The sequence below is a fragment of the Manis javanica genome, chromosome 10 (assembly GCF_040802235.1).
Source record: "Manis javanica isolate MJ-LG chromosome 10, MJ_LKY, whole genome shotgun sequence".
Lineage (NCBI taxonomy): Eukaryota > Metazoa > Chordata > Mammalia > Pholidota > Manidae > Manis > Manis javanica.
This window is the reverse complement of record NC_133165.1, coordinates 80,055,290-80,081,135: the sequence shown is the minus strand read 5'-3', so window position 1 is coordinate 80,081,135 and position 25,846 is coordinate 80,055,290. Positions and strand designations below refer to the sequence as shown.

Genomic DNA, 25,846 nt, shown 5'->3' with positions numbered 1-25,846 from the left:
ATATAATACAGCCCTGATATAGGGATGATGGATATAGGAACATGGAAGATGTACCTCGCCTAGTCTGGAGAAACTGAGGTGGTGTCTCAGGACTTATTCTAGATGCAATGAGGAAAAATGGACTAAAGTGATGAAAAAAGGAGAGAGGAATTCCAGTTAGAGCATGAAGGTTTCACATCAAGTGTAAGATGAAGGTAATCTGAAGGAGGGTAGAAGCATATGGAATGGAAAATACAGACTTTTTTATAACATGTTGAGGATGTAGAGTCTAAACAGATTGGCCATTATCTAGATGTGGGCAATAGCATCAAAGGAAGCCTTCTAGAAGAAGAGTGGTGATAATTAATTGAAGAAGAATGAAGAAAACAGTGATAGTAGGTTAATAAGAGAAATTGCTAACTATAATTGCTAATTAACCTATTTCTTCTTTCATTTGCATCAGTTTGTTCTTCATGTATTTTGATGCACTCTTAGAAACATAACAAATTAGAACCTTTATGTTTGCTTAGAGAATCATCTCGGTTATCAGTATGTCATTTCCTTCTGGAAGGTTGTTACTTTTCTTTGGTGGCAATAGTAATATAGTCACTCGAGCATTCTCTTGACTGTGGTGTGCATGGTACTTATTTTTCTGTTTTTTTACTTTTAACCTATCTATGTCATTATATTTGAAGTGGGAGGCTTGCATACAGCATCTAGGTGGGAAAATTTTTTTTAGCCCATTCTTATAATCTCTATGTTTTAATTAGTTTGGTATGTTATGATCATTTATGTGAAATGTAATTATTTATGATTGAACTTCTATCATTTTGTTACTTGATGGACTAAAGTGATGAAAAAAGGAGAGAGGAATTCCAGTTAGAGCATGAATGTTTCACATCAAGTGTAAGATGAAGTAATCTGAAGGAGGGTAGAAACATATGGAATGGAAATTCCTACTCCTTTCTCAACTGAACAGTTTCAGGGCTCCTTTTTAATATAGTATACTTTTTACTATTTTCTTAAAAGTATGTGTGTATTCTATGAATTATAATAGACAACGCTGAAAATTTAGAATCAGTATTTTACTACTGGAGGTAGAATACAGAAAATTTACCACTACAGAGAAGCCTTTGCCTTTCTTTTTTTATTGTGGTTATCATTTATATTATGTCTATATATAAATTGGAAACTCAGATAGCTATAGTTTTTGTCTTTAAGAATCAGTTTTATGAAAGAATTTGTGTAGAATTGGTGTTTTGATTTGTTTTTAAATGTTTTGTAGAAAACTAAAATTTAGGTATATGGTCCTGGAGTTCTCTTTGTAGGATGATTTGAGTATGTATTTTTTCACTTTACAATGTATAGGGCTACATAGATTAGATATCTCATCTTGAATTAACCCTAGTAGATTATATCTGTCAAAGAATCAGTTCATTTTGTCTAAGTTTCCAAATCTACTTTGCAGAGCTTTTCAAAATATTTCATGTTCATCTATTTAATGTCTGTATTGTCTGAAATTATGTCATATTTTTCTTTCCTGACAAACTCCATCTTTCCTCTTTTTTTTCAGATAATTATACAGCACTTGTATTCATGTTATTCATCCTTTCTAAGTATCAGCTTGTGCTTCTATTAATCTTGTTTTTCCATTTTCTGTTTCAAAATGTTTTGTGTCATCGTTTCCCTTTTTCTCTTCAGATACTTACCTTACGACTTTATACATGCAGATGACCTAAAACATCAAGGCAATAATGAGAAATCACTCAGTAATAACAACATTCATCTTGTTGGGACTTACAGAGGACCCACAAGTGCAATTTCTGATCTTTATCTTCCTTTTTCTCACCTACATGTTGAGCATTACTGGAAATCTGACCATTATCATTCTTACACTCTTGGATTCTCATCTGAAAACACCTATGTATTTTTTTCTTCGAAATTTCTCCATATTAGAAATCTCATTCACAACAGTCTGTATTCCTAGATTCCTGTACAGCATGTCAACTGGGGACAATACCATTACTTATAATGCTTGTGCGAGTCAAATATTTTTTTTTGGACTTTTTGGGGCCACAGAATTTTTTCTCCTGGCAGCCATGTCCTATGACCGCTACGTGGCCATCTGTAAGCCCCTGCATTACATGAGCATCATGAACAGCAGAGTCTGTACCATCCTTGTCCTCTGCTGCTGGGTCTCTGGGTTGATGATCATCATCACACCGCTAGGTATGGGTCTCCGGCTGGAATTCTGTGACTCTAATATCATTGACCATTTTGGCTGTGATGCGTCTCCTCTTTTTAAGATTTCATGCTCAGATACATGGTTCATAGAACAGGTCGTTATAATCTGTGCAGTACTGACGTTCATCATTACACTAATAGGCGTTGTTCTTTCATACATATACATCATCAGGACAATTCTAAGATTCCCTTCTGAGTCACAAAGGAAGAAAGCTTTTTCTACCTGTTCATCTCACATGATTGTTGTTTCCATCACCTATGGAAGCTGTATTTTCATCTACATCAAGCCTTCAGCCAAAGAAGAGATAGACATCAATAAAGGGGTATCCCTGCTCACTACATCTGTTGCCCCTTTGTTGAACCCCTTCATTTATACTTTGAGGAATAAGCAAGTGAAACAAGCTTTCAGTGACACAATCAAGAAAATTGCATTTATCTCACACAAGTAAGAGCACACTGACTTTGAAAAATCAAATGAAAATGATAGATTTGTTCCTTAACATTTTTTCTCAAAGGCCTAACTAGTTCAGTCAGGTTAACCTTCATTTAATCCTTCATAGCCTGATCTGTGAACCTACTTAGAGTTTCTTGCTCTCTTTAATATCAATGAAAATTTCCTCTATCATTAAATGAATACGTTTCAGAAAATAAAATCCTCCTTAATCTCTCACTAAGCATTTCTAATATTACTCTGAAAGAAAATTTTAATGTTAAATATAGCTCTATGATTTTTGGGAAATTGTTAGAGCACTAGTTTTGTGAAACTCCTTTAATTCACATGTGCTGAATAAAATAGGAAGAAATATTTCATTGTTGTTTTAAGATATTAAGAAGACAAAATTTAAGAAAGAACTCCAAATAGGCATATCAATTAAAATCAAACATATTACAACCAAAGTAAGAAAATAAATACAAGGAATTGGAAAAAAAATATGATATACAAAATATATAAGCAAGCTAGAATATTTAGAAGATTTACTTCAAGAAAGAGGAGAAAAAAACCACAGCTTCCTGATATTAGCATGCAAGCACTCATATAGACATACACACATACAAAGAAATCAAACAGTCTTAAAAATAAGAAGAGGAATTTGCTTCCAGCTCTGCCAAAGCAACTTGTATGAGCCATGTCTTCTGCCTTAAATAATCGTAAAACGGAATCAGTTATGTGAGGAAACTTGATAACAAGCAGCTCACAACTGTATTACTGTAAGTAAGGGAAATGCAGTAAATGACTCCACAACTAGTGCTAGCCCAGCCACACTATGAGCTAGACTAACCTCAACATGACTGTCTTTCTGAGTTTACTTGACAAAGATCAGGTCAGCTGAAGTGCTTAGTACCCTCAGGTCAGGAATACACTGAGCTGGGATCTGAGCAGAAAGGCTGAAAGTTCAACAGAGATTCTAGAAGCCAAGCAGTCTGTGGCCTTGGAGTCTGGGCCCAGTCAAAGTGAAGGACCTTGTTAATATCTCCTCAAACCACAGGCTTTTCCCACTGCAAAAGCCACTTAGGAGTCATTTAGAAGTAAGGACAACATTCTAGAGCAAGAGTCAGAAAACTAAGGCCTAAATGTAAATTCCATCCACAACTGGTTCTTGCAAATAACGTTTTATTGGAACATGTCCATTCCATTCATTTGCATACTATCTATGGCTGCTTTTAAGTGGCAGAGACGTCATTGCCCAAAAAACTGAAAATGTTTACCATCTAGCCTTTCACAGACATCTCTCCACCTCTTATGGAATTTCCTCTTCCATTTTTATTATTTTAAATAATTGAAGAAATGATGAGAGAGATGTTATGCAGCTAACTTTTCATCATCTACTCAGGCATCTCCAGGGAGTAACTCTTAAAATTGTTGGCTAGCTGAAAGAATTTAATTAGCCCATCCACCTGCAATTACCCTTTTGTTTCTGAATGTACTTCAAAACAAATTTTGAAAGGATGAAGATATGGGATATCTGTCTATTTTCTCCATCTGGATCTCACACTAAAAACTTAAGTTAGAGCCACATCAGTGTTTTAAAACAAATAGGGAATTTAGTTGCTGTGTACTTTAATGGGAAATTCCATTTGCTCAACCCACCAATTCCTATATTTCTTGAATATAACATCAATCTTCCCTGAAAAAAATTGATTTCCAATTACCAAAGTTGTATATGCCCCAGGTGTGCATTTCAACATAAACTAAAGCCAAAACACTAGCATATATGGCATAACATAGGTTTTAGATCATCTTCCATTTTTTTATGTATTTTTCAAAGATTATTATAATTCAGTTACTTATATTCCACAATTTTAATTTGTAGTTCTTCAATACTTTGTTTAAAATACTGATATAATAGCAGAGCTTCCTAAACATGTTTAAATAACATACAATGTTATGTTCAGTTGAGATGTACATGATTGTTTTAAAATCTAATTAAAGTGATTTGTTTTAGGCACAGTTATGGAATCATTTGGTCTAACTCTCCAATTATGCTGGTTTACATGAAGCCTTGTCTACACACAAAATTCTGAAAGATATTGTTATTTGAAGCTAAAAGATTTTTCACTTTCATGTGTAGTAATAGTTTAGCTGAAGTGTGGCATACAGGTAGATTTAAGACAGACTGGCATATAACAAGGAGATATAAAAAAATTAGATACACCATGATCTCCTGGCCAAGCTCTCATACATACTCACACACATGCTCCAAAGAAACTCTCTCTCTCTTTGTCTCCACCTGTTGCATCATACAATAGTCGTATCACCAAAAATACTTTCACTGAAAACCTACAGAATTCTTTCATATTATAGATTTCTGAAGACAAAAGTATATCATAGCTAAGGAAAGAGAGTCAAAAGAAGTATTTTTATTTCTTTAGGCATAGAAACAGAATTTATTATAACAAAATTGACACTTCACTAAATACCTAAATATCCCTTTAATGCATAAGGATCAACTACATGAATAAGATTTCTTGGTGACCCTGGTTCAAAAGTTATTAAGGAATCTATACACTGAGTAACTTTAGGGGAAAATTAATTATGGATTTTCAAAGATAAAAAGCTGCACAACAATAATAATCAGGTACAGAAGATTGAAAATAATGACCCATCTCTACCTCTCCATTCACTTGGTTTATTTGTTGTAAATTTACAAATGTTGCCTAAAATTTTAGTAAAAATTAGACTATGTGCTTACAAATATAGAAATTTCCCAAAATGCACACCTTTACATTACTCCCTTTTTAAATGCTTGGTGTATCTTACTGCAGATTATAGATGGATAGATGAGAGAGAGATAATAGAATATGTTATGCTTCTCCACATCTCTCTATTGATATATTGGTGTGCTTTTTTCAATTTTCTTTCAGTTTGGTTAATTTTTATATTTTCTATCACTAAATCATTTTTGCATATTTTTCTCTTCTCCAAGATGATACAAACCAGCTCATAACCACCTTGGGTCATTCCAGACATCTTTGTTTATTTTACATTATTATATCTTCAAGCTTCACACTTTTTACTTTTGTGAGAGTTTCATCATTTGCTCAGGAAGAAAAACAGCTGTCAGTATTTTCTCACCATCATATCAGACTTCCCTCAAGTTTTCATTATCCACATTTGGAGTAATTTCTGTTTGAACATCACCAAAAAAATCTTTATATCATTTCTTTTTCTACATCTAATTAATTTTTTTTGTTCCCTTGTTGTTTTCAATGTATGTTCAAATAAACCCAGCTCAGTTTTTTAAAAAATGTAAACCTTCTTCTCAAAGAGTTTCTATACCTTCTCTAACATGGGACTATGCCAAATATATTTGCTCTATCAGTGTGTCTTTCTCCTTTTTTAGTTTTCTCTGCTGTCAGTTTCTATAACTTCTACATTATGTCTCTGGGCTTCAATATCATAGGACCTCGGGCCTCACTGATTATTTTTTGTCTATATGCAGTGACATAATTTGAACAGCAGATTTTTACCTGGTTTATACAAAGTGTCTAACCCTCACAGATACAGGAACCAAATTATCTCTCAGTAGGTGAATGAATAACCTGTGATACATTTAGACAAATGAAATATTATATAGCATTTAGAAGAAATGAGCTAATTAGACACAAGAAGACATGGAAGAATCTTAAATGCATATTAGTACATGAAAGAAGATAATCTGTAAAAACTGCATACTATATGATTCCAACTGTACGACATTCTGGAAAAGGCAAAACTATGGTGATAGTAAAAACATCAGTGGTTCTCTGGGGTAGGGGAAAGGGACAGAGGAGGCAGTTTATATGCTTTACATGAAAATCTTCATTTGTCTTCATTAATGTCTTACATGTTAATATCAGGAGAAAGTTTTTAAAAATTAGTAGTAAACTGAAACAGGAATCACCTTTGTAGAGATCTCAGAAGAAGCCAATTCTTTTCTTCTTCAGCTTTACTGAGATATAATAGACAAATAATATTGTGTATATTTTAAGTGTATGACAGGATAATTTGATATAAGTATATACTGTGTAATAATAACATAATAAAAAATTAACTTAGTCAACACATAGATCACCTCACATATTTACCACTTGTGTGTATATATGATGAGAACATTTATGATCTACTATCTCTGCAAACTTCAAGTATACAATGTATTATTAACTATAATCACTCTGCTCAGACTACAGAAAAAAACAAGAGAGAAACCACTTCTTAACTGTATTAAGGGAATGTAGAATTTCAGGTGACCATGCTCCCTAGCAAAAATAAACATAAACCATCCTGAAGAAAGGCAATAATACACTAAACCTCAAATTGTCTGTGTGCATTTCACACACAATGTATTACATTCTATAAAACATAATAATACATAGAGAGAAAAGCACATTATTTTTTAAAACAAAAAAAGAAAAGATTGCCATCAATGTAGAAAGAGACCAATGGTGATCCAGAAAATGGAGTTTAACAAGGGTTTTACATTTTCCATGGAGAATAATAAAAAAGTTTTTGGCTGAGAAATTCCAAACCTAATGAAGCAATGACAAGTGACAGATTCAAAAGTCACCGGCAACATTTCATGAGATAAAGACAAAGAAATCCAGTAAAACACACTATAAAACAGATGAAAACCAAAGACAAAGAAGATATATAACAAACAGCCTATGCAAACACAGATTACCATCAAATGGCAACAATAATAATAGCAGCTAATAGCTCCACGAATCAATTGAAGAGAGAAGAAAATGAAAAATCCTCAGAGTGAATCCTAAAAGAAAATGAGTATCAACTCAGAATCCTATTATGTGCCATGTGAAGATACACTATAAAAAGAGGTGAAATAAGACATTCAGAGCAGTAAAATATAAGAGGATTCTTTACCAGATGACCCACACATAAATATAAGAATTAACAGAGGAAGGAAGAATAGAAGAGAGAAATAAATAAGGATTCGGGTATTAGAAAATCTAAGCGAATATTGATCATTAGATTAATCAAATCATTCTGAATGGCTTGAAAATATTAAAATTAAAATACATTTTTTAAAAAGTATAGATTGAGGAGTTGTGTGACAAATGACATTAAAGCATGCCAAATTAATTGCATTATCCAGAAAAATGTAAAAGTAATCACATAATTTAAGTCAAATTAAAGTCAAGATAAATACCCTCAAGCAAATATTTCACAAGTACTAAAAACAAAACAGAAACTCACCAATTATTAAGCTTCTATGTGAGAAAATGAATCATATGAAAGACAATGTTAAATCCAAAAGAAAGCAAGAAATAAACAATTGTGCCGAGTGAACAAAATAAAGCAAATAATAAAATTATGGATTTAAATTCAATATAGTATTAAATTCAATACTATTCAATGTAACAAAAAACATAGTGACTCCTCTGTGACTTAGACAGACTATAATGTATCATAAGACCAGAACATCCATTCTATTAATTCGCAAGTGTTATAGACAGGAATCTCAATTGTGCCAGAAAAGGTGTTTCTCAGTCCTTGCAACACTCCAAGACTTTTTTCCTTTGGAACTCCAAGTACAATAATATGATTATTCTCATGGATCAGTGCAGATCTACCTAAGAGTAGAAGCCCCTGGCTTCCCAGGAGTTAAAGTCTCTTGTAATAATTCACAAACATAGATTCCATGGTGTCTACAGGAACATGCCAAGTGACAAGAGTTATCACATTCAGGGAAGCCCAAATCTATGGTTACCCAATCGTTATTTTTAGTTTGCTAACAGGTCCTTCAGTACATATATATTTTAAAAATCAGGATGAAAATTGCTAGAAGTGATATTGCCTGGTAACACAGTTGACATATCATTTTTAACAGCTAGAAGCTCTTAAAAGACAGTGTTAGTAAGTTTGAAACATAGTTCATTTCTCTTGTACAAGAGGAAAATCTTTCATTTAAACTGTTGCGTATAAATCTATATGGAATAAATGCTTTCCTTAAATACAAACCTTGTTAAAAAATATTTTTTTAAAACACACGTTTCTTACAAGAGATACAACCAAAATATGTACACAAATTTCAAGTAAAATTATGGAAAATATAATATAAAATTGTAAAAGCTATAGATGGTGTAACTAAATTAATAATAAGATCAAATAAGATCAAATAAAAAAATCTATATGGGTAAAGAGAAAGATTTCATAATGATAACATTTTTACAACAAATATAATTTCCAATTTGTATGTCCGTAGAAACAGAGAATCTAAACACAAAGCAAAATCATTAGAACATTCAAGAGAAATAGACAAATTCACAATGAATAATATAACAGGCCACTCTCAGAATGGGAACTAGGTGCAGCCTCTAGGACAAACAGTACGGAGGAGTCTCAGAAAATGAAAGATGGAAATACCACATGAACCAGTAATTCCACTTATGGGAATTTACGAGTTGAAGAGACATATGCACACTTTTGTTCATTGCAACTTTATTTTAAAAAGCCAACATATGGAAGCAACCTAAGTGTTCATCAATAGTGACTGGATAAGGAAGTGGCATGTATAGACAATGGAATGTTACTCACTCATAAAAAGAGACAGAAGGAAATCGTGCCATCTGTGACAACATGGATGGACCTAGAAGATACAGCACTAAATGAAATGTCAGACAGAGGAAGATAAATACCATATAATTTTACTTACATGTGGAATCTAAAAATTAAACCAACAAATAAAACAGAAATATACTCATAAATACAGAGAATAAACTGGTGGTTGCCACAGGAAGGGGAGTGGGAGAATAGGTGAAATAGGTGAGTGGGGATAAAGAGATAGGTAAATGAGTAATTGGGATGAAAATAGACTGTAGGAAATATGGTCAGTAATATTTTAATTTCCTTCAATGATAACAGTTGGTAACTACACTTACCGTGGTGAGTATTTAGTAATGTGTGTAATTGTTAAATGACCATGTTGTACACCTGAAACAAACATAATACTGTGTATCAACCACAGTTCAATTACAAAAATAAGAACAGCATAATGTTGATATAGAATTGGTAATGATATTATAAGGAGGTCTCTAAGCTTGAACAAAGTCAAATCCACTGGAAAAGGTATCTGTGCATATAGTATCTCTGCCAGCCTCCCCAAAGAGCCGGATGAAGAAAAATGCAAACAGAATTGATGCAGTCGCTGAATTCCTCTATTAGGAAAAAAGGGTAATGTGATGTGATCAGAGATTGACAAACAGGAGGTTTCCATGGTACAGGTAATGTTCTGTTCCTTACATATTAATACCTGCTTGGTATGCTTCATTCTCATCATTTCAAGCTGAACATGTAATGTCATGATTTTTATAAAGCTTATATTGTTTAAACCTCTTTCTCAGAGTAAAAATATCAATACTTATTGTCATTTGTAACAGCCTAGTCCTATGATATATCATTTCCCACAACATAAATGCAATTATAAATAAAACTTTATTACCTATAAAATACGAAACTTATGAAAGTGAATGATAAGTGAAATACAGTCTTGCCTTAATTAAAATATACAATGAAAATTAAGAAAGAAATCCATAAAACTAGCAGTGTAATGGTATAATAAAAACTACTAAAGAAAAAAGAGTGCAGCCAATTTATTCAAGCAAACAACAACAAAGACTTTTTCCCCTACTTCCTTTAACCATGGGAGCTTCCTTTCTTAATCATGGCAAATTCATTCATCATGAGCTCTGATCTACCGTCTTCACACCATAAAATCCTAAAGCAACTAATATGGAACCATTGGTTTGCCCAGATTTCTAAACAAGTCATCTTATCTCCAAGATAGTCATTTTTTTCCCTTTTCTCATTGACCAAAAGCAACTTTGTTTAACCAGTCCACCAAATCTTAGTTTTGTGCCTTAAAATATTCTCAGAAGGTTCCTTTTAAACACACAAAGTTCAAAGTCTCAGGAGCTGATATTTCAAACAGAAATCATTAGGTCAGTGATTTTTAGTGAGTGAACTGTTTTTGAGGCATCCATGTGACCATAATCTTATGAAGCCTTATCTGTAGGCAGAATAAAGAATATGTCTATTATATATAATTTTTCCTATTTTTCAAATGTAGATAAATTAGTTTCTATTATTAAAATTCATTCCACCATGTCACTGATTACATAGTAATTTTTCTCAATGTGTATTTTCATATTAAATAGATACTTTATTAGCAATTATATCATGGGAGATTAGGTGAAGCAAGTATTTGAATTATTAAAATATTTCCCACCCATTTCCTTAGAAAATGCAGTGGGAAAGTGAATCACCTGCTTTTTCCCACTAGTAAGGATGGGCCCTGGCCTCTGTCTGTTGCTGTTGGTCTGTCTTAAACATCTCAAAGGACATATCCGGGCTGCTATTTTAGTTGCTTTGCCAAAGTTCATTAAGCAAAAGCCTCATTAGTGGCCCTAGAACCTAGGCCACTGAGGATCCTTTCCCTCACTCAGTGAGGGGGTCCCAGGGTTCCCCCAGCAGACCGAGCAGAAGAGCACGACTATCCCTAGTTCTGGAGGAGGAAAGCACCTCCCTGCTCAGAGCTATCGGAGCTCTTCCAAAACCCAGGGGATGTATGTTCTTTTGTTCTCCTCTATATTAGGTTGTCTTCTCTCCATGACAGAGAGCAAGGGATGTGTTCCCAAGGATTAAAATAAGAAAGAAGTCTCTAATGGGAGCCTTTGCATGATCTGAGAGTGGGGAAACTTGAAGAACTTGAGAGCCGCGAGAAAATGCCTGGATGGTAAGTGCAGAATGACGATCCTGTTAGACCTGTGCAGAGACACGTCTCCTTAACACAACACAGTTAAACACGGTAAGGAGCTGCCAGCCGAAACCACGAAAAAGTATCAAAAAGTACCAGAGGTAGAGATGAGAATTACCTTTTCTTTTGAGAGATGAAAGAAAGAAATATTTGTTGGCATTTTTTTTCCGTAATGTGGCTAGTTAAGCTTGTTTCAACATTTAGTATGGACGATTATACTAGACATGTTATAAACTCCTCCCGACAGGCATTTGTAAGACGAAGGTCATAGCCAGGGATACATTTCTGCAGCCCTAAGTAGTCACCATGCAGTACAACTTCAAGAATATAAAGAGATATACCTTCCAAATCCCTGGAATTTATATCTCAAAACAATATTACTCTACTTAAAACTGTCAACATTTTCTAAACTGTAAATATTCTTTTGTGATGAACAATTTAAGTAGAAATACTTCCATCCCTCCTAAGCATTTATTAGTTGAATGGGAAAGTTCCATTAGCATCGGAATTATTCAGTGGAGAATAATCAGGTGCCTGAGGGGAGAGAGGGACCCTTGTTCTTCAGGAAGCGTGGCACAGGAGAGCAAGGCTGAGGGGGGCTATTTCCCTCAGGCAGTTTTTGCCTGGTGTGTATTCGGTGGGTGTGGGGCTGGGTATGAAAAAGGAGATGACAGCAAGGATGTCAATTTTTTGTAACTTCATAGTTTGTTCTACTCATTGCACTTTTTGTAGCCCTGAAGGAGTTGAGAGAGAATTAATTCTTAAATAAACCCAAAATCAAAGGGCAAGGCAAAAAATAAGGCATGGTTAGTATTAGCACAGTATTTTACTCACATTAAAGAGAAACCATTAATAAACTGATCCTATCTAACAGAGGCAAAAATAGCATTTGCATATAGGAAGAGGATTGAAGTATACAAAAATATCTCAGAGAGTTTGAAAACAAAGAATTCTGTTTTTCTTTCAGTAAGATGCTGTTTGGTATGAGTGGCTTAAAACGAGACCATTCCTTTGGGAGCGGAAGGTCATCAGAGAAAATACGTTCCATTATTTATTGATTTCCCAGGGCTCATGTCCTTTGCAGGCAACATTTTAAAGCCAACTGAGGAAAAATACATTTCATATAACAAATGAATTGTTTCCTGGGGAGATTTGCCTGTAGGTGATGAAGAAGTAGCAGGAAGGAATTCTCAAGACTGTTTTTCAGATAGGACATATTTTCACTGCTACAATTCTAAGTAATTAGTATGGGTTAAGGACAAGGAGTGATTATTGCTCTGTGAACAGAAATAGCACCTTTTCTTCTTACTGAAGAATATACACAATGGTCACAGGTAATATCAACAAAATAAGACTCAAAATATAGGAAAAAGAAACCAGTTAACATGTTACTCATATTTCTTGGTTGTCTGAAATTATAATGTAAAAATATAAATCAAGTGACTGCATGTGACATAGGGACAGAACTAATTAGGAAGGCAGTGTGGGTATGTGATAATGGGGCAACAAACTTCCTTAATTGTCTGTGTGGATCTCAGCCATCAATATGACATGAAACTCTTGATCATCATACTAATAATATTTCTAATTTTTTATTTCTTCAATGACACCAAACCCCTTTCCCCCTCTGCCTGGCTCTAATTCTTTAGGTCTGTCTGAGTTTAGGAATCTATATTAAGGAAACCCACTTGGTGATCCTATATCAGAGAGTTGTACACATTTAGAAACCTTGTGAAACACAAATGTTTTTGGAAGAAATTGAATGTTACTTGAACAAACACTGAAATAACTACAGTGAATTTTTATATAAATGAAGTGATTTTCATGATACAGATACTAGCCCTGTACTTTGCACTATACTTAACCACTGGATGGAATACTTTTAAAATAGTTTGTCTCAGCTTTTCCATTAGCCAAGAGGAAGTAAGTCCTGATGTAGAATTAAGTGGTTTTGCTCTAATAAGAAGGAGAATGAGCCACTCTCCACAGTGTGAGAAGAGGAGTGAATCTGTAGGCACACAGTAAGTGATGTCAGCTCTGAAGAAGAAAAGAAAGCAAAAAGTAAAACAAGCATAGTCTCTAAAAATGTTGTATAGTGGTAAATTCTGGGCAATGGGATAAAAATCTAAGTACGTAACAAGCAAGGGGTCCAGGACAGAGATTTCTAGGAATGAACCAACATGCCAACATCACCAGATGGAGAATCACAACATCAAAGGTAAACTCAGATTCCTAGGCCACAGGAAAATGTCTGGAAAAGGAGGATATACAAAATTTAAAATTGGTATTTTTCAGACCATGTGAATGAGAATGTACATGAAATGACAGTGCAATGAGAAACAAATACAAAAAAGGATGTCGAACCGACGGACCAGAATAGGAATTGAAGCACACAGCTCAGTCTCAGCACACAGACAGCTGTTTTATTTTTCAGTTCACATTTACATAACACCTTTTGTGTGACAGATATGAGGGAACATAACTGTATACAAAATATAGCCTCTATGTGGAGAAGTTTACAGAAACAGAGGATAAATATACATACACAGAAGAATACAGTGTGATACGTTCCAAGACATGATAGGCAACAACTGCTTGGAAATAACACAGGATCAGAATCTCACAGTCTGGGTGGTAAATGAAGACCTCCTTGAAGAACTGACACCTAAGGAGAGCCCTGAAGGATTGACAGGCACCAGTCAGTCAAAGGATTAGCCCTTGCCAAGGAGACAGGATGTAGAAAAATAAGAATTACAAATAGTCAATATCAGTGGAACTTAAGTTCTGAGGAAGAAAGTTCAGGAATTGTAAGTGATGGGAGAGAAAATAACGAAGGTCCTGTCCAGGAAAAGCCTGGCAAACCACACAAAGACATTGATCTTTATCCAGAAACAGCTAACACTGGGAGAGGAGAAGGTTGAGAGGGAGCCTGATCTCACTTTGAGCACATGGCATGTGATGTGTCTGTGGAACTTGCAACTCCTGACGCATATTAGCAATGCTTTTCATTGAGAATAGTTCCGGCCTTTGGAATCCATCATATAAATGACAATGAAATCAATGGCATGGAGTGAAATCACCTTGTAGAATATGGAGTAGGAAGAATCACAAACAGAAAATAAGAAGGGAGAGGTCTCAACATAGAATATTGGGGAACAGCAATACTTCATTGACAAATAGTGAGGAGACTGTGTAGGTCTTGAAGGAGGAGAAAATCAAAACGATGACATGGAATCCATTTAAAGAATGACTGAACTTAAATTAAAAAATGTATTGTGGGGATGCCACACAAAATAACTTCAAAAATTGTGCCATGGCTCCAACAGTAGTGAAGTTGCTGCAGGTGTGAGGAAAAGCAGCGGTGAGTTACAAGTGAAAGCCTAGTCTCAGAAGCTAAAATCCTACACTGAGCATGGGTACGCAGAGAAGGTGCTGACACTATCTTTGCAAAGGAATTAAAAACCGTAACGAACAAAAAGCACAGCCTAGAAGACTATATTTAGTAATATTAAATGTAGTTTTATCTTCAGGGGCTTTCAGAGAAATCGGACGACAGTTAGTAAACTGAAAAATCACCTGAATGCTTATGAAGATATTCCATTTGTAAATATCTTGAACACAACGATGTTTTGTATTTTAGTTAAAATAGGTGTATATCAAACCACCTTTGAGTTAAGAGTAAGGACTACAGACAGAGAAGAATAAAGAGACAAAGGACAATCTCATGCTCCTGAGTTGTGCATTTTTGTCATTGTTGTTTGTTTTGCAGGATAAATGCATCTTACCCATAAAGCAACCTGAGTCACAATTGAAGGGAACTCATTTTCTGAATTATCCAGATATGTCCTATTTACAAGGTTTGTTGGATAAAGAATGTTTAATTAAACATCAGGTAACATGGTCTTTTTTTCCCTTTATTTCTAAACCTAGCCCATGCAATGAATTATAAAAAAATCAGAAATGCTTTTTAATTTTGAAGGGCGAAGAATGATGTGAGAAAAAGTTGGATTATTTTACAACATGAATTCTGAAGCAATAATCTGTTATTCATACATGGAATATTTGGAAAGATTATTGGACTACTGGCAATGTTGATTATGGTGTGAAAGGAGGAATTTATTGGAGCTTTGTTTGCTTGGCTTTTATAAGCACAGTCTTTTGCTACAGAATTTGAGTATCTATCTCTTCCTAAACTCTCTTTGATATTTACATGCTTACTGAGCAGAGTTCAAAAGCCAGTGATGAGAAACCACACAGAAATAACAACTTTTATCCTGTTGGGACTCACAGATGATCCTCAACTGCAAATACTGATTTTTATCTTTCTATTTCTCACCTACATGTTGAGTGCAACAGGGAACCTGACTATTATCACCCTCACATTGGTGGACTCCCACCTGAAAACCCCTATGTACTTTTTCCTCAGAAATTTTTCCTTCTTAGAAGTGTCATTTACCACTGCCTGTATTCCTAGATTCCTGTACAGCATGTCAACTGGGGACAATGCCATTACCTACAATGCTTGTGCCAGTCAAATATTTTTTGTTATTCTCTTTGGAGCAACAGAATTTTTTCTCCTGGCAGCCATGTCCTATGACCGCTACATTGCTATCTGTAAACCTCTGCATTACACGTCCATCATGAACAGCAGAGTATGTAGCTTACTAGTCTTCTGTTGTTGGGGATCTGGCTTGATAATCATTCTCCCACCCCTTAGCTTGGGCACCCAGCTTGAATTCTGTGACTCCAATACAGTTGATCATTTTATCTGTGATGCAGGTCCCCTCCTAAAGATCTCATGCTCAAATACACGGGTAATAGAACAAGTGGTTATTCTTGTGGCTGTATTTGGACTCATCATCACCCTAGTGTGTGTGATTCTGTCCTACACACACATCATCAGGACAATTTTCAGGTTCCCCTCTGTTCAACAGAGAAAAAAGGCCTTTTCCACCTGCTCTTCCCACATGATTGTGGTTTCCATCACCTATGGCAGCTGCATCTTCATCTACATCAAGCCCTCGGCAAAGGAGGAGGTGGCCGTAAACAAAGGCGTTTCAGTGCTCACTACATCTGTTGCCCCCTTGTTGAACCCCTTCATTTACACCCTGAGGAATAAGCAAGTGAAACAAGCTTTTAATGACTCCATAAAGAGGATTGCATTGTTCTCAAAAAAATCAGTTTTGATGAATCAAAGTAAAATGAAAGAAGAAAATACTCTAAATGTTTAACTACAGCTTCTAATTTATTTCAATGCTTTGTGCCTATAATTCAGTCATATTAACCTTATCAGAGACATGTAATACTGCATCCTACACTCACCTTAAACAAATTCCTTGTTCTTCTTTGAAACCAAAATTCATAGATGGTGTTTTCCCTCATTGTGAAACTATAAAACATATTTCCAAGTAATTAAACTTTCTCCTTTCTTACCCAAACTTTTTTTCAGTGCTCTTGTACAAGAAGGAAAGTAATAATATTTAAAAGTATACAAATTATCTAGAAGATACATTTTGTAGTAATAGTACTAGTTTCTTCTCAAAAGCAAAGTTATCAAAATTATCCTAAATAGTTACAGAGTGCTTGTCAATGAAGAAAAGAAAGAAGGAAGAAAGAAATATTAATGAAATGGAGGGATAGAAGGAGGGAGGGAGGGAGGAAGGAAAGAAGAAAAAAGATATGAGAGAGAGGGGGAAACCCAACATGCAAGCAAGCAAGGAAAAGGAGAAAGAGACCTCTTCTGATAATGCTCCCACCTTTTAAATTACTACCTTTAAAGTAAATCATTACTCCTGCTGGACAATAGACAGAAAGGACAAAGAATTAATTGTTTAAGAAAAGTTGAGAAGATTACCTCTGACATCAAATTAAAAACACAGGGGAGAGGAAAAAAAGATGGCAGCATGAGAAGTGATGGAAATCTCCTCCCAAAACCACATATATTTTGAAAATACAGTAAATACGACTATTCTTAAAAGAGCAATCAGAAGTAAGAGTGCACCAGCCAGTCTACATCTGGGGAAGTCAACATATCACAGAAAAGGGTAAAGTAAAAACGCCATGACCTGGTGGGACCCGAGCACTCCACCCACCCCAGTTTCCCAGTGGGAGGAAGAGAATCAGTGCATCAGGTAGTGGAAGGAAGCACAGGACTGCTAAATACCCAGCTCTAGAAATCGACCCCGGGAGCACAGATCTACATTGCATGTGCTCTGGAGATTAGAGGGGTTGAAAAACAAAGTCGGAGAATAAGACTGCAAACAGGTTCCCAAAACCTGTTACCCTGGGACAAAAGAAAAGCAGATGCTTTGAAAGCTTCCCAACAGTCAGAAAAGCAGCAAGGCTTTAGGAGAAGGAACAGGCGGACAAAATCATCCTGGCACACTCAGCTCCACAGGTTGGGAACTATCAGGAGCTTCAGGCACTCCATCACCCTGGCTGGCAACACAGCCCCGAGATCCCTCACTGGGATAAGCAGCCTGCCACTCCTTCTTCCCCACTGGCATCTGTGCACAAATCTGCTGTAGCTGCCATTGCTGCAGATCCCCTGGAGGGCAGCCCTGCCTTCAGCAACCACACTGCTTACACAGAGGCTTCTCCCTAAGCACAGCTAACTGGCCGAGACAGCAGAGACAGGCACTGTGACTGGGAAGCACAAAAGGGCTTTGCCCTCCCTGCAAACACATGTGCCACTCGTCTGTGAGCCCTGCCATTGCCTGATCAGGCAGGAGGACAGCCCCGCCAATAGAAGTTTAGGGGATTAACCCAGAAGCTGCTTCCTGCATGCAGCTAACTGGCCCAGAAAGTGGAGAGAGGCACAGTGACTGAGAAGTACAAAAGGGCTTTGTCTTCACAGCAAAATGCACGCAACTTGCCTGCAACCCCTGCAACAACCTAAGCCATCCCGAGGACCGCCCCCCCATGACAGTTTAGGGGATTAACCCAGAGGACACTTCCTGCATGTGGTTAACCAGAACAGACAGTGGTGACAGGAACTGCAACCAGGAAGCAGGAAGGGACGTTGTCCTCCCAGCTGACACCCACGCTGCTCACCTGCTACCATTTCCATCACTCCAGGACAATGAAAAGGCAGAAAAACCTTATCCATCGAAAATGCCTCAAACATGAGAAAGAGGGCTCTGTGAAACTGAAATCAGCAATCTTCCTGAAAAAGAATTCAAAATAAAAGTTCTAAGCATGCTAATGGAGCTATAGAAAAATATTCAAAAACTAAGGGACAAATTCAGGAAGGAGATAGACACCTTAAAAAATACAGTACCTGAACTGAAACAAACGATGGAGGGATTCAAAAGAAAATTAGATGAGGTAGAGGAGATGGTAAATGGAATAGAAATTAGAGAACAGAAATACAAAGAAGCTGAGGCACAAAGAGAAAAAAGGACCTCTAGGAATGAAAGAATATTAAGAGAACTGCATGACCAATTCAAATGGAACAATATTCACATTATAGGGGTACCAGTAGAAGAAGAGAGAGAAAAAGGGATAGAAAGTGTCATTGAGGAGGTAATTGCTGAAAACTTCCCAAAGCTGGGGAAGGAAGTAGTCTCTCAGGCCATGGAAGTCCACAGATCTCCCAACACAAGGGACCCAAGGAAGACAACACCAACACATATAATGATTAAAATGGCAAAGATCAAGGACAAGGACAGAGTATTAAAAGCAGCCAAAAAAAAAATAGATCACTTACAAAGGAAAACCCCATCAGGCTATCATCAGACTTCTCACCAGAAACCTCACAGGCCAGAAGAGAGTAGCATGATATATTCAGTGTAATGAAACAGAAGGGCCTTGAGCCAATAATACTCAACCAAGCAAGATAATCATTTTAATTTGAGGGAGGGATTAAAAAATTCCCAGACAAGCAAAAGTTGAGGGAATTTACCTCCCACAAACCATCTCTACAGTGTATTTTAAATGGACTGTTCTAGATGGAAGTGTGCTTAAGGTTAAATAGCTCTCATAAGAGAAAATAAAACCACAACAAAGGAAGTAGACCTATTAAATACTAACCAAATGCAAAATTAAATCAGCTACCGACAAAGTCAGTCAAGGGATAGACAAAGAGTAGAGAAGATGACACCTAGCATATAAAGAGAGGAGGAGGAAGAAAAAGAAGGGGGAAAAAATGAATATTCAGATTCTGTTTATAATAGCATAATAAGTGAGTTAAGGTAGAATGCTAGATAGTAAAGAGGCTGCCCTTGAACCTTTGGTAACCACAAATTCAAATCCTGCAATGGCAGTAAGCACATATCTATCAATAATCACCCTAAATGTAAAAGGACTGAATACACCAATCAAAAGACATAGAGTTACAGGATGGATAAAAAAGCAAGACCCATCTATATGCTGCCTACAAGAAAATCACTTCAAACCCAAAGACATACACAGACTAAAAGTGAAGAGATATAAAAAGATATTTCATGCAACTAATAGGGAGAAAAATCAGGAGTCGCAGAACTTGTATTAGACAAAATAGACTTCAAAACAGAAAGTAACAAGAAACAAAGAAGGACATTATATATATATATATATATAAAAGGGTCAGTTAAACAAAAAGATATAACCATTACAAATATCAATGAACCTAACATAGGAGCACCCAAATATGTACAACTAATACTAACAGAATTAAAGGGAGAAATAATGTGCAATGCATTCATTTTAGGAGACTTCAACACACTACTCACTCCAAAGGACAGATCAACCAGACAGAAAATTAGTAAGGACAAGGACACAGAGGCACTGAACAACACATTAGAAGAGATGGACATAACAGACATCTATAGAACACTCCACCCAAAAGCAACAGGATACACATTCTTCTCAAGTGCACATGGAACATTCTCCGAATAGATCACATACTACACCAGAAAAAAAGCCTCAGCTATTTTTCAAAAAGATTGAAATTGTACCAACCAACTTCTCAGATCACAAAGGTATGAAACTAGAAATAAATTGTACAAAGAAAACAAAGAGGCTCACAAACACATGGAGGCTTAACAACATGCTCCTAAATAATCAATGGATCAATGACCAAATTAAAACAGAGATCATGCAATATGGAGACAAATGAAAACATCAGCTCAACACCCCATCTTAAAAGGAAGTTCTAAGAGAAAAGTATATAACAATCCAGGCCTATTTAAAGAAAGTACTTGTTCTCTCTGCAATAATGTACTCCTAGTTTATAAATTTATCTTCTTTTTATTGAAGTATTGTTGATAATCATATATTGGCTTCAATATACAACACAGTGGTTCAACAGTTTCCCATATTACTAAATCCTCACCCTCTCTTGTGTATCATCTTGTCTTTGCATATTACATTACTGACACCTAAGAAGCAAATTTCATTGACTTAACATTTTAGAATTTATGTAATGTATTTTATGTACCATATTCTCTCCTGTGGTAGCATATTTAAGATTTTCTGTTTTGATAAGGGTAAACAGTGGAACTCCAGTGGAAAAATATGTTACCATCCCAGGGCAAATAACCTCTGAAGCTGAAATCAGTTCAAGGGAGAAATAAAGTGGGAGAAACCCATTTATTGCCTATAAGCGTCATCCACTTCTGCTCACCCATGTCTCTCATGATCTGGCTTTAAAAGAGAGACCCCACCTTATCTCTCAGGTCCAGATACACCCTTACACCCCCCACACTCTTGTAATCACCTGTTGATATGGAGATGGTCTACTTCTATCCACCCCTTGGAAACACTTATTGATATGGAGATGCACTAAGACCACCTAAGAGATTCTGGAAATATTACAATTTTACCCACAGTCACCCCTCAAGAAATCTCACCCCACAATCTACTCGCTCCCCATCTTCCATAATGGCCCCTATGTGAGAAAACTGGAGCATGGTAACCAGACTAATAACATACAATAACAAGATCAATAAAGTCATGATAATCCTCAAGCTGGAGGATTCAGCTAGGTTCAAAGTCCTATGCAGATTAAGTCCATAGCTCACCCATTCCACAGTTGGACAGTTGGAATGGGTAGGGAGTACGGAGCACTCTTCATTTGGCAACCACAGCCAGGGGTGAGTCCAGGCCACAGGGGCTGTAGAAGAAAATAATCTTAAGGGTGGTACAATACATGTTTTAATGAGATCAGCATAAGCAAATCTTGTCCATCAGTTAGGGGGAGAGTGGTACAGCGATAGGTTGGTGGCAGGAATGGGATCTTGTCCTCATCTAATACAACAGACCTTCACCCCCATATCTGTGGGAGTAACAGATGGGTCAATATATAGGACTATGGGAGGTGCATGCATTGGCCATAAAGAGAAAACAAAACTTCCCTGTAAGATGCTCTTATCTCCTTGACGTTTTGGGTACACTACTGTGATCTGGCCATCTCCTGGCTTCAGTAACTCCTCCTTGGTTTGCACATACAGTTGTATAGGACAGCCATCAATGTGTATTAGCATATCCACAGGGCTCCTTTTCTGGGATCCTTATTCAAACACTGTAGCACTCTCCATAAGCAAAATGACCAGCCCCATAGACTATTGGTGTCTGACTTGAGGCCAGATTTCAGCAAACCATTGTACCTCTCTATCATGCCTGCCCCAGCAGGGTTATTATGGTACATGAAACTTCCACTTTATTCCAAATTGCTGCACCTATTTTGTAACGAATGTCAAGTAAAGTGGGTGCCTTGATCACTCTAAAACATATCTGGCTGGGCATAGGCCCCTTTTGGTCATTTGTTGATCTACATGATGTGCAGGAAAAACAACCAACAGGCCAGTAGCCGTGTCCACACAAGTCATGGCATATCGATATCCTTCTGATATGGGCAGAGGCCTAAAATAGTCTATCTGCCACCTGACAAGGGGTATTGGCCCCTTTACTATTGTGCCATGTTGCTGAGGGACTCAGTGTAAATCCCTCTTAGAGCACACAAGGCACTCCTTCCAGGCTCTGCTGACGTCTTCAAAGGTCAACGGCAAGCCCCACCAACAGGCTACAGCCCACATTGTCTTTTGCACCATGTGCAACAAATGCTGATGTGACCATTGGAATACATCAGAGGCAGGCTTTCCTTCTAGCCAGTGCACCTGGGCCAATGTGTCTGGTTCACCATTCCCTGGGGGTACCAAAGGCAAATGGCCAGTCACATGATATACAGTAACTGTCTTAGTCTGACCAGTGGCCCATAGGTCTTGCCACAATTCTTGTCCCCAAAGGGACCAGTGACCAACCATACAGCTGACATGGTACCATGTCAGTAGCTACAGGGTCAAGCACTGATAGACTGCCCAGCTGTCAGTGCAGACAACTATAGGGAAGGGCTCCTAGGTGATCACGAGCCATACTGCCTGCAACTCAGACCATTGACTGCCCTTACCCTCTCTGCCCACCATCCATATTGTCTCAGTCTTAGTATGGTAAGCCAGAGCCCTCCACTTCAGGGGCTGCCCACAACTGGAGCCATCTGAATACAAGCATCTTCAGGTATAGGGGCTTTTCCCTCCTGATAAGGACTCTTGGCTACCAGTGGCTCAAAGCAAGTTATTCCTGCTTTCTACTGGTATATGTCACAGACCCTAATAAGTGCTGAAGTTTTCCACATAATAGGCTAGTGAAAGGGTACAACACTGCTGCAAATATGCACCCCATGTGGCCAGTGTGAGTATCTGTGCCATGCTACTCTGTGGCCTTTGGTTCCAGTCTTGCTCCTTCTCCACGATGGAATACATGGTTATTACTTTGATGAGAGCTGTTCTGGTGATGGTCTCCAAAGCCAGCAAGGTGTGGCACACAGCAGCCAATTGTTCCCTCAAAAGGTGTACTAGACCTCTGCTCCTTTCCATAGTTGTATCCAGAATCAAATACATTGGCATGTACATTCAAGCCACTACCAAAGGCCCCATCCATAACCATCTTCAGTTACATGAACATCTAGCTCACAGGGCCTGGATGAGTCCATTACACTAAAGGCCTGTACAGACAAACCAGGTCCCTGAACCATGGCTGTTCACAGCCCATCCTGCCTCCTGTAGATGTTGCAGCAGTCAAGGAACTGCCCCTTCTAAATCTGAAAGAGAATCAAATGTGAGCATCAATGAAGTGATACAGCCGCACTGTTTGCTTTTTCTTCCACGTGGCCAAGTCCTGAGCTACAAGTCCATAATAAATGGTGGGACTGTGGAGGTATCCCTGTGGAAGGACAGTGAATATCCACTGCCAGCCTTCCCCCATGAAAGCAAACTGCTCCTGACTTTCCTGTGCTATGTCCATAGAGAAGAAAGCATGAGCAATAACCACAAGATCATGATATATCCCTAGTTCATGACTGAGGGTGTCCATAAGGGCTGCTCTAGAGGGGACAGCAGCATGCAAAGGGGATGTGACTTTGTTCAATTCCCTGTAATCCACGGTCATACACCAGGAGCCGTCTGTCTCTTTCACTGGCCACACTGGGGAATTAAAAGGACTATGAGTAGGCTTTATGATGCCCACCTTCTCCAACTCCTGTAGAGTTTCTCCAATTTCCTTGTGTTCCCAGGCAATTTATACTGCTTAGTATTTGTCACCCACTGAGGTACAGGCAGAGCTACAGGTGGGTGCTTAGCATTTCCCCTCAGAACTCCCATTACCATACTTACCCACAGTCTGAACTCACCTGCCATTGTCTGTAACCACAGGCTCTGCAGGGTATCTACCCCCAAAATACACTCAGGGATGGGAGAAATGTACATAGTATACTCCTTTGGGTATAAATGCCTATTCCCAATGGGATTTGGACTTTTCTCACTCTAATTGAAGGGTCCCAGGAAAACACTCACAGTTGCCATAAGTCAGAGAACATTCAGCTCCTGTGTCTACCAGCACCAGGACACATTGTACATTCACTGGGCACTATGGAATTTCTAATTCTACATGTGGCCTCCAGTCCCCACCATGTTCCCCAGGGTGGGGCCTTGACCCCCACCCTCAGTCAAATCAAAAAGCAAATCATCCTCCAGTGGGGTGAGAGCCCAGGCGGAGCTTGAGTACCGTCCTCAGGAAGCCTCACAGGGAAACAGGCTGGACATGAGTCTTTGTCTCCCTGAACCTTTGTCCTGAACCTCAGTGGCTGGAATTGCTGCTTTGGCTTTAATCAGTGCCCCAGTTCTAATAAGATCTTATTGAGCTGCCCACCAAATTTTTCTTTCACTACCCAAATCAACCCACATCTGGGCCCTAAGACATTCACAGAGCCCTTTGCACCTCTCCCTTCAGTCGTAGTCCATAATTCTTTCCATGCTGTTATTGTTTCAATCTCCCCCAGAACTGCTAATGTACAATAGCCCACTTATGAGTAGCCCAATGTGGGAGGCAAGAATAATAACTGGGGACCCAAAGAGAGATGAGGCAGCTGTATAGAGCACCAGATTTCTCATTCCTAGAGTGAACCACTCATCATCTGGGGCCTGGGGGATGCATATTATAGATGATATTTTCATGCCTAACTACTGTAACACCTGCTGGAGCACTGCATGTCTTTTCCAGCTAGTGGGTAAGTATGGTAAATCACTCTGATTAGCCGAACTGCCCTGATGGCTCCTGTCACCAATCCAAAGTGAAAAATTGAATCAACATATGATTATATGGTTGCTGATTGGAAATCAGTGCATCCTTTCCTAATATAAGGATGTCTGAGCTCAGGTAAAACCTCCCCACGTGTTGTGCAACACCCAAGCTTCTCAATAAAATACCAAATACTGGAGCTGAACAAACTCTAATATCCTAACTTTTGTGTATGAATGTGAAATTATGACCCTCTTAATGAACCAATGACTAGGGCATTGACTGGCTTTGTCACTGCTCAGTCAACTACTCATAAATGAAGGAGTGACCTGGGAATTTCTGTCAAGTCCATAGTCCATCATGACTACCCATATAAGGCAACCCCTCCACAGTGGACCATTTTATATTGTGAGGATGGTTGCCCAGGAACAAGCTTGTTTTTTTTTGTAACATTTTTGTAATTTTAGACTTAAGGAAATCTTCCAAAAATAGTAAAAGCACTTGACATGCTATTTATCCAGCCACAATTGTTTATATATAGTATGATTTACTTTATCATTACCCATCCCTCTCTCTCTTTTTTGTAAGTACATACATATATATAAATTTATATACATACAAATATATAAATACAATTTTAATAGTTTATACATAAATACTAACACTATAACTATAAATATATGTTTGTGTCTTTCTGAACCATTTGATAGGAAGTTGGACTTTGTGCCTCTATCCGTAACTACCTCACTAACCTCATGGTATATTTCCTAGTAAGATCATTATGTTACATAACCAAAGTATAATGAACAAAATTCAGAAAA

General features: G+C 37.4%; 2 protein-coding genes across 2 annotated transcripts; both read left to right on the top strand.

Moving 5' to 3' along the window:
• The first annotated feature begins 1,733 nt into the window (after positions 1-1,733).
• LOC118967287 (olfactory receptor 6C2-like) lies at positions 1,734-2,672 on the top strand. Its single transcript, XM_036992442.2, has one exon. The coding sequence runs from the start codon at positions 1,734-1,736 to the stop codon at positions 2,670-2,672; it is 939 nt and encodes a 312-aa protein (XP_036848337.2).
• Positions 2,673-15,715: 13,043 nt separating this feature from the next.
• On the top strand, positions 15,716-16,705 carry LOC108409934 (olfactory receptor 6C2-like). Its single transcript, XM_017680752.3, has one exon. The coding sequence runs from the start codon at positions 15,716-15,718 to the stop codon at positions 16,703-16,705; it is 990 nt and encodes a 329-aa protein (XP_017536241.3).
• Positions 16,706-25,846: the final 9,141 nt, after the last annotated feature.